This window comes from Cucurbita moschata, unplaced genomic scaffold (assembly GCF_002738365.1).
Source record: "Cucurbita moschata cultivar Rifu unplaced genomic scaffold, Cmos_1.0 Cmo_Scf00003, whole genome shotgun sequence".
Taxonomy (NCBI): Eukaryota; Viridiplantae; Streptophyta; class Magnoliopsida; order Cucurbitales; family Cucurbitaceae; genus Cucurbita; species Cucurbita moschata.
The window spans coordinates 6781355-6791829 of record NW_019268519.1 but is presented as its reverse complement, the minus strand read 5'-3'; the positions used below and the strand labels follow the sequence as shown (position 1 = coordinate 6791829).

Genomic DNA, 10475 nt, shown 5'->3' with positions numbered 1-10475 from the left:
CATCAAAAAAAAAAAAAAAAAGTGCGTAAAACTAAATTATGATTAATATGCATATGAATAATGGATGAATGGAGAAGTAATCTATGACTAATAGTTAGACACATATATTACCTATTAATTCAGCCACATGATATATCATAGAAATATTTCTTATATTATCATTTCTATATCCAACATGATTGGTGTTTATATCATCAATCACTTGTCATATCATGACTTGTAACACTTGAGTCTCCACCAGAACCTCTCTTTTCTCTTTAAATCCAATTTGAGAGATTCGAGATTTGATTAAGAATCTTAAATGCCAAATTTTACAAGAATGCCGAAGGGACCCTGAAAAATATAAAAGAAAACAGTAGAAAAATAATAAATATGGTAAAGTAGAAGGGCATTTTGGTCATTTTTAGTGCCTCTTTCTTATCTAGGAGTACGCAAGTGAATTTATGAAAAGAGTTTGGGAAAAAAGGAAAAAGTAACCGAAGGCTTCCCGATCATATGTGACGTGCACGGATAGGATGAGTTGAGTCGAGTCGAGTCACACATAGGCAAATCACGTTGAGGCAGAGCAATTAGCGTAGATCTCAAACTCGGGTCCTCCTCTAATGTTACGACGCGAGGTCGTCACAGACACTAGTCATGTGTCCTCATTGTTTGTTGACACATATCCCATGCATAGTCAGACACGCTCCTCCTTTGGATGGTCGACACGCGATGTCTCTCATTTTCTGACACACTTCGTTATGGCTGCACAATTTTTTTCTCAAATACCAATTAGTTTTCAATTCCTTTGAATTTTTGTATATTCTTTTACATAACTCGAATCAACTTGGTTCTTTCATCAAAATGGTAGAATTTTAATCCATCCTTTGAAAAAAAAAATTCATTCAATTTTGTTGACCTTAAAGAGAAATAAGGTTCTTCAAAATTTGTCTAAAATATATAATCTTACCTTTCTTGATGTCGGGGAACTCCACATATATAAAGAAAATTCTAGAACGTGGCTATAAGGAAAAATTGAGACTAAAACTTGAAAAATCACTCCCCGTTCTTCTTTGATTCTCAACAGATTTGAGTGATTCAAGTGCCTAGATTTATTTTCCGATGACATCTGAGTGGTTCTTGTGAAGAGACCTAATGACATCAGATAACTTTTCTTTCATCCTTTCCTTTTTTTTTTCCTTAGTTCTTTCCTTTTCCTTCCATAAAAATTATGATTAGGGCAATTCAAACCTCCCCTCCCTTTAAGAAATTTTGATTAGGTCATTTGCAAACTTCCATCTCGAGAATGAAATTTGAAATGAAGGTTATCAAATTCGAATTTGTCGACTTCATCAGTAGAGTCACTTAATATATATTTTTAAATATTCATCCAATTATTATGGACTATTTTTTTAAGTAAAAGCAAATTGTCATGGTATAGGCTTAGACGGCTATGGAACAATGCTATAGGCAATTTATTCTGCATTTTAATCATGTTTTCATCAACTTGTTACGCCAACTAATTGAAAGCCTGATTTATGATCCTACAACTAAAGCAAATTAATTTTTTTTACTGACAACGTTGTACCTGTTAAAAGAACAAGGACAAAAATAACACTTTTATTACAATAAATTTATGTACAACAAAAAAAAAATATACATAAACAATTTAATAACAAGACATTAAGTAAATAACACAAAAGAGACTCAGATCTAGGTGGGATTTCTGAAGTCTCCCGTTTGTTCATATCATTGCTTCGATCACACCATGTCTCATCTATCTTGAAAAATAAATAAATTTGGTGAGTAATAGGATAACGTAGTAATATTTTTCAGTTTTGATCTCTTTTTAGGTATATGATTACAAGCTCATGAGTATTTAAGTTGAATTGGAAAAGAAAATATTTTAGAAGTAATTGTTTAAAATACTTCAAGAGTTCTCACAATACATTCTTTGGCTAATGCCTTTTTAACTCATTTAAAGTATTAAAAAAGTATCCTCCCTCTAAACAATGTATAAATAAATTTAATTTAATTTCTTAAACCATATCGTTAGTTTCAATTCCAAAATTATAACGGTCTAGATCCACCGCTATCAAATATTGTCTTCTTTAGGTTTTTTATTACGGGCTTCCCCTCAAGGCAGCGTTTGCTAGGAGAAGGTTTCCACACCCCTATAAATGGTGGTTTGTTCTCCTCCCCAACCAATATGGGACATCACAATCCACCCCTTCGGGGCCAGTGTCCTCGCTGGCACTCTTTCCTTCCTCCATTCGATGTGGAACCGACCCTAAATCCACCCCCCTTTGGGGCTCAGTGTCCTTACTGGCATACCGCCTCGTGTCTACCCTCCTTTGGGGAGCAACAAGAAGACTGGCACATCGTCCGATACAACAATGTAAAATTTCCGTTACAAATGGTATCAAAGCCAGACATCGGACAATGTGCCAGCCTTCTCGCTGTTTCCCGAAGGAGTGGTAGACACGAGGCAATGTGCCAGTAAGGACGCTGGTCCCAAAGAGGACAATATCTGCCATTACAAAAACAATTTCAAATATCAGTGCCAAGGGAATAATATTCGTCTCTCGATTGATTTCATTTCAATTCAATATTATTCTAAAAAAAAAAAAAAAAAAACTAGGTGTCCTTATTTTTATCTTATCCCCTTATCCAAACAACCTAAAAGGAGTGGGTGATTCGTTGATTGAACATATCCCTAGTCAACAATAACAAATACACATAAATATAAGTATTTATGTAGAAATAATGTTGGTATTTGACATGTGAACAATGCACACAAAACATAATTATGTATGAGGAAACAATGGTTGTTGTCTTATTTGTAGACAAAGAGGAACACAGAATCAGGCTTTCTAATTTTCTACCCATTGGGGTTTTTATTTCCCAAACATATTGTATTATAATTTTACAACATTTTGTACATTATGATTAATATATATTTTTTAATAAATAATAAATGATAAATGCTACAATATAACAAAAATTCCTTCTCTTAATTATTATGTTGTTTCAATTAAAGTACTCACATGGGGATGAGAGTGTTCTCAATAATGTATGGAATAAGTCTCCCCCTAAACATTTTTTTTATATGGGAAATATAAAATAAATAAAATTAGAATCGTTTAATTTTTAATTTTTAATTTTTAATTTTTTTGTTGTTGTAGCTCAACATTGGATACTCTTTTTGGGGTGCTAAAATAAATAAATGTGAGCATTTAATATTCCTCTCTTGGTTTAATGGGTATGAAATAAATATCTTACTTTTCTTTGTTTTCAATAATAACATTGGTTCAAACTAGTTGATACCATTATTATTATTTTGGTACCTAATGTAAGAATGGTCCTCATTAGATAGGGTTCTATGATTTAAGCAAACTTTAGCACATTTTCATTTTATATTTCTTAAATTAAGCAAACTGTATTGGTCATTTTAGAATAGGAATGATTATTTATTTATAGCTACCATATTGTAGTGTGAATATTCTGAATAAGTAATAAGTTTAAATTTCTATGTTCCAAGAATGTGTACTATGAAGGATAATCATTTTACTAAAAGAAAAAAAAAAAGACAAAAAAACATATGTTTGTGAAAGTTAATATATAAATAAATAAAAGAAATATTTTGGGATTAGTTTTTGTTTTCTTAGTTCGATACTTTGTTTTCAAAACCTTTTTGGATATGTATGGAGTTGTCAACATGGTTCGGGTGGGGTTGGGACATGAGACAACTAGCTTTGTATCGAGCAGTGTCATGATTTTGACACGCACATGACAAGCCCAAAAGGGAACTCTAGTTTTTGTTAGGAATCACGAACCTCCATAATGGATCTCGTTTTTATTTCTTGCCTAGCTTTATATCTTTTGTTAGGAATCACGAACCTCCGCAATAGTATGATATTGTCTACTTTGAGTATAAGCTCCTTAGCTTTGTAGCTTTGGTTAGAAATCACATACCTCCACAATGATATGATATTATCCACTTTAAGCATAAGCTCATGACTTTGTTTTTGGTTCTTCCAAAAAACCTCGTCCCAATCTAGATGTATTCCTTGCTTATCAACTCATAATTAATCTCTTAATTAGCTGATGTGGAACTCCTCTCCCAACAATCTTCAACAATTTTCCCGTACCTTAAGCAAGGTTCTCCTTTGTCGTCTAAACACAACTCAAGTAGAAACTAAGCTTGTTAATGTTAAAATATCATCACTAACCCAATAGGGTTAAACTCAACCATTGTATGAGTAATTATATTTATGATTTAGATTTTAGGAATAAAGGTAAGAAATGATTTAGGGATTTTAGGAATAGAGTTAGGAAAATTATTTAGGTATTTTAGGAAAAACATTGAGAAATTTTAGGAATAGATTGACTATACCTCCCCACCCTACTTAGTTCATCATCCCAAGAAATACCAAGCAACACAAAACAGTGGTTTCTACAAAGTGTCTTGTACTCTCTTCTCGATTGGTCTTAATAAAGTGTGCGAGTGTTTCCAACAGAGAGTTGTTTTCAACAGTTAAGTCATAAACGTCACCTATGCATGCACGTTCGCTTGTTACAACTCTAGTTGACTTGCCTCTATAGACCGTCATTCGACTCAACTTTACCCCTACTTTAGCCAAAGGTCATTTAAATACAATGTCACATCTCATCTTGTCATCATACCTTTCAAGTCAACGCTTAATGATGTCATCCCAAATTTTGGAACGTCATCAACCTTTACTACTCATTTTGACACACTTATCAAGAATCAACTCATGGATCGTCTTTATGATCAAGGCACCTTGAACATCCATCCAGGTATTATCAAGGCATGAACTCTCTCATGTCCATATAGAGTAATTTACATATCCCATATTGGAGAGCGGTCTCATATACCAACATCTAACTCATGGGTTGGGAGAGGAGTTTTACATTGGTTAATTAAGAAGTTGATCATAGGTTTATAAATAAGAAATACATCTCCATTGTATGAGACCTTTTGGAGAACCAAAAGCCAAGCCACGAGAGCTTATGTTCCAAGTTGTCTGATGCTGTCCTCGAAAAACCCATTTTCATAGGAAAATGCCCAAAATGTTCCTCTTATATTACTCACCCACACTATGATACATATGTATAATGGGGTAGTTCACTTAAACCATAGAGCATAGGGGTGGTGGAGAGCTGATATCATACCTCCTATAATACATTTTGAGACATTTTTTGGTTGGCAAGAGTTGACCTGTATAGTACATGTTGAGACATTTTTAGTCTTATAGGAGTAAATGTGATTTTGGTGATTGATTGGCCTCGTGCAGTATCTTTTGGGTATCTTATTAACACCAAATTTAGCGAGCTTTCATCTTTCATATAGATGGACTTAGCTCTAGAGTTGTATGCCGAAACTCATACTAGAACCTTGACTTTTGAGGTTATGGCCTAGGTCCTATCCGACCATTTTCGAGTCTATCTCTACCACTCTTACCTACTTATTACTTTCAATCTTGCTTATGCTTCAACACATTTTTCTTAGTATATTAGGTTATGCACTATACTCCTTGGTTGCATCATGATACTTGTTTGTCTCGGCTCTCTTTTATGTTTCAATCTTGGATTAATAGAATAATCGATTAGGAAACTTAAAAAATAAAAAATAAAGAAAAAAAAATCTAACAATCAGATCCAACTCAATCCGAAAATAGATGAATTAAATTAGGTTGTCAATTCAATTTAGTTTTCTCATCCACCAAAAGTATCAGCGCCAAAAAAGTTCCTCCATCACAACTAATATACACCTAAATGAATAGTTTGGACTATCAGAAACCATTAACGGATTGAATGCATGGTACTCAACTATCCATATAATCAAAGAAGTAGGCTGATTGCTAATCAAGTAGCTGACAACATATTAAAAAAGGGTTAGAAAATGTAATTTAATGCAATAACTTGCATTTAATTGAGTCAACTATTAAAACTGGCACTCGAGGAGGATGAGAGTGAAAATATTAAAATCATAATTATTTGTTTAAAATCATAATAACAGGTCTTAAAGATCATTCATCCCATTGAATTTTCTTTTTTTTTTTCTTTTTTTTTGAGAAAAAAAAAATTAAAGTCATAAAATTTTATACTTTAAAGTGAACAATTATCATTTAGTGGATACTTATTTATTTGATATAAAGGATTTAAGTATGAATCAACGGGTGTAATTTTTTGTTCCCATATTTGTCTTGTTTTGGTTGTGGGTTTTCACTTTCTCTCTCCTCAAAATTGGAAAATTGGGAAGCTGAATGGAAGAGAAAGAGAGAGAGAGAGAGAATGGGGTTCATCAACCCTCTTTGCTTCCTATTATTCCCTCATCAAACTTCTCCTTTTCCTTTTCCTTTTCCTTTTCACTTTCCCATCTTCACACTTTGCTTTCATAAGCACAAACAAACCTCACATGAGAAAGGGATGGGCCATTTAATTCATGTTAAAACATCTAATCCCTTCCCATCTCTATAATATTATTCTTGTCTTTCAACTTTCCAGATTTATTCTATGCATTCTTTACTAAACTCTTACAATTATTCTATGTTCATCTCTTAACTTCTCTTAAATTCAAATTTTGGGAAAAGGAATGAGATTTAATTTGTTTTTAGATCTAAATCTATGTATGTTTTTTTTGAGTTATAATGATATTGTTTTAAAATATTACCTATACCCATATTCTTCATTCCTAGCCTACGGGAAGTATTTGCATCTTCAACCTTTGTCCCCACCCTAACCTCTCTCTCTCTCTCTCTCTCTCTCTTAATAATGAAGTTGGTGAAAACTTATGAGTCCCGTCTTCCTCCCTCTGTTAGGCAACTCCATTAGAAACAAGGGTCCCACCAACATACTTTTTCTCTGCACTCTCTTGATTCCGTGAACTTTTTATATCTTCTGCTAAACCCACTCTGTTTCTTCTGCCAAAATCCTCATTTTCTTTTTTTAAACATCAGACTTTAAGTTTTTTAAGCCCTAAACCGAATCTGATGGATCATTAGCTTCATAAAGGTTAGAATCACGGATCAACAAGCAGCAAAAAAGCATGTTTAACTTTTCTCTAACACAATCCAGAAGAAACAAAACAAGACAACACAAATGCAGAAACGGTGGGTGCATTGAATGGTGCTTCTTCAGATGGGTTTATGAGATAATCACTGAAAATAATAAAGAGTGAATCAAAAGAAAAGTAAGGAAGGCCAGTTTACATACCCAAAAACAAACAACTGCCAGCGTCATAGAGGTGCCTTGGAGTAGCATTGAAGACTTTCTTCTTCTTGTTCTTCCTCTCTGTAATCCAGACTTCCTGCACTACCCAACATTAGGTTCAAGGATGTGAAAACAATAGAGTTGTTGTGGGAAGAGATTCTTACTTGGGTTTGATGAATCTTGATTGATGAACAATGGGTTGTGTTGTGAAGTGCGTTTTCATGATTGTGATTGCTAATTCACTGTTGAATGCAGCAGAGAGCTTCAATGTAGAAGAGCTTGAGAGAGTTTCAGGGGAAGATGAGAGTGGAGGAAATAGACCTTTAATTCTGGAGAGATTCAGAGCTCTACTTGGACTCAATCAAAGCCCATCAGATCTGTCGCCTTCGCCGTCTCCATCACCAGCCGAGGCAGCTCGTCCAGTGCACACCCATAAACATTCCCGCCCTCATCAGCTTCGCTTGCACAAGAGCCGACCAGTCTACAAATCTAAAAGACATGAAGATGCAAGAAAAAGAGTCAGAAAAATTCTTGTTGCAGTTCTTGTGTCTACAGGAATCACCATTTTGATATGCATTATTGCTGCCTTCTGGGTCTGCAAGAAGTTTAAAATTCGAACAGAGGAACCCGCGGAGAAGCTTTCTATAACGAGTGAAACAGGAGAGAAGACAGCCAAACAAAAATCTGGGTTTGATCTGTTCGATCTCAGTACGCATGGAATGGATGTTGAAGAACACAGTGTTTCCTCATCTGGGGAGAGAGTTACTCCTGTTAAATCTTGTTCTTCTGATGAGGAGGAATCATTCCATTCTTGTGGGGATACCAATTTGTCGAATGTTCGTCTTTCAAATGCTTCTGAATCTTCTTCAGCTAATGTGAAAACAAATTCTTATTCTTCAGAACCTAACAAACCATTAACTTCTGACCAGTTTCATCTGACCCCTTCTCTTTGTAACTCAGAAACCAAGGATGTCCCATCTTTAGCTCCGCCTCCACCACCACCGCCGCCGCCGCCGCTGCGGCCATCTCCGGTTACTTATCGCAGTTCATTTTCCCTCTCTTCACCCTTTTCAACTGGATCCACCTCCTCTTCTGCATTGCTAAGATCATCATCTCCTGCAATGTCAGATTCTTCTTCGTTATCTCAAATACCATGGAATGATCTGCCATCACCTCCAAACATTGCTAAACCTTCACTACCATCATCTACTATTCCTCCACCCCCTTGTCCACCGCCAAGTTTGAAAGAAAACGCTTGTTCTTTCAAAGCCCCACCTCCTCCTCCTCCTTCCAAACTCCCTCAATTCATGGCATTTGGAAAAGAGGGAAATCTGCTGCCGAAACTTAAGCCTCTCCACTGGGACAAAGTAAGAGCTGCACCAGATCGATCGATGGTGTGGGACAAGCTAAGATGGAGTTCATTTGAGTAAGTTCTTATCCTTGTTCTTGGTTATTCATCTTACTTCAAGTTTTTCTTCTGATTGAACCTGATGAACTCATGAAAAAACAGGCTAGATGAAGAAATGATTGAGTCACTATTCGGCTACAACCAACATGGTTCAATGAAGAATGGTGATGCTAGCAACAAAACCCCTTCTCCAAGCAAGCATATCCTAGAGGCTAAGAGACTTCAGAACCTAACCATACTCTTAAAAGCCCTGAATCTCTCAGCAGAACAAGCTTGTGAAGCCATAGAACAAGGTATGGCAGAAAAGAACATTAATGATTCTCATATTGAGCACATATTTGCTATAAGAGAATATAACTCTCTGCTGAGAACAGTAAATTGTTACTTTATATTGCCACACTCTAATTTTGGTAGACGTGAATAATCAGGGACTGGGTTGCGTTTAAGACAACTTGAAGCACTGGTAAAGATGGTACCAACACAGGAAGAACAGGCCAAATTGTTAAGCTATGAAGGAGACATCGGTGAATACGGGTGCACAGAGAAGTTTGTGATAGCAATACTGAGAATACCATTCGCCTTCCAACGAGTGGAAGCCATGCTCTACAGAGAAACTTTTGAAGATGAAGTGAATCATCTCCGGAATTCGTTTTCAATGCTAGAGGTAACAACACAGATATGCTAGAATTTGTTCTAAAACGACGAAAACAATATCAATAGATGCTAAAATGGCCTTAAACATTGCAAAATCGAACTCACTTTTTCTTATTCTTCTTCCCCCTCTGTTCTATAACAACAAGAACAGTATCAGAGATGCTAAAATGTCACTAATCATTGAAATTTTAACTCACTCTTTCTAATTCACATCAATTTCTGGTCTATCTGGAGGCCTGCAAGGAACTAAGATCATTGAAATTTCTAATTCACATCAATTTCTGTTCTAGAACAACAAGAATAACATCCAGAGATGCTAAAATGTCATTAATCATTGAAAATTTAACTCACTTTTCTAATTCACATCAATTTCTGTTCCATCAGGAGGCTTGCAAGGAGCTAAGATCCAGCAGGCTTTTCCTGAAACTACTTGAAGCCGTGCTCAAAACAGGGAACCGAATGAACGTGGGAACAAGCAGAGGAGGCGCAAAAGCATTCAAACTAGACGCACTCCTAAGACTCTCCGACGTCAAAGGAACCGACGGAAAAACCTCCCTCCTCCATTTCGTGGTCCAAGAAATAATCCGATCAGAAGGAATCCGAGTCTCCGGTAGCATAATGGGGAAAATCAGCCAAAAGAACAAATCGAGAACAATCGAAGAAAGAGAAAACGATTACCGAAGAATGGGATTAGATCTGGTCTCCGGCCTGAGCACCGAATTACACAACGTTAAGCGAGCAGCGACAACCGATCTGAAAGTTCTGGCGAGCGCCACAGCGAATCTGAACGAGGGAATGGCGAGATTGCAAGAACTAGTGTTGAAGGAACTGTGTGGAGATGAAAGGAGTGGGAACTTCGTGAGCGCAATGAAAGGGTTCTTGAGCTACGTGAAGAAGACGATGGAGTTGGTGAGGAAGGACGAGGAAGGGGTGATGGGGAGCGTGAGAGAGATCACAGAGTACTTCCATGGAAACGTGAGCAAAGAAGAGACGAATCCGCTGAGGATTTTTGTGATTGTGAGAGATTTTTTGGGAATGTTGGACAATGTGTGTAAAAGCTTCAAGATCGGGAGTTGATTCATTGATTGAGAGAGCAGTTTTTTTTTTTTAAACATTCTTGGCGGGCAGCCACTACCAACCAATACTGACCCAGTATTCAAATTTTTACATATATATATTTCTTTTCTTTTTTTGTAAA

The 10475-nt window shown here is 36.0% G+C and overlaps 1 protein-coding gene and 1 long non-coding RNA gene across 2 annotated transcripts; one reads left to right on the top strand and one right to left on the bottom strand.

The window, feature by feature from the left end:
• Positions 1 to 2624: 2624 nt before the first annotated feature.
• On the bottom strand, positions 2625 to 7858 carry LOC111441138. Its single transcript, XR_002710078.1, has 5 exons — positions 7778 to 7858; positions 7537 to 7704; positions 7380 to 7457; positions 7219 to 7312; positions 2625 to 2695 (listed from the first exon to the last, which is right to left on the bottom strand). It is a non-coding gene; the product is annotated as an uncharacterized LOC111441138 (long non-coding RNA).
• Positions 7311 to 10475, top strand: LOC111441137 (formin-like protein 11). Its single transcript, XM_023078072.1, has 4 exons — positions 7311 to 8641; positions 8726 to 8916; positions 9052 to 9287; positions 9662 to 10475. The coding sequence occupies exons 1-4, from the start codon at positions 7410 to 7412 to the stop codon at positions 10352 to 10354; spliced, it is 2352 nt and encodes a 783-aa protein (XP_022933840.1). The 5' UTR covers positions 7311 to 7409; the 3' UTR covers positions 10355 to 10475.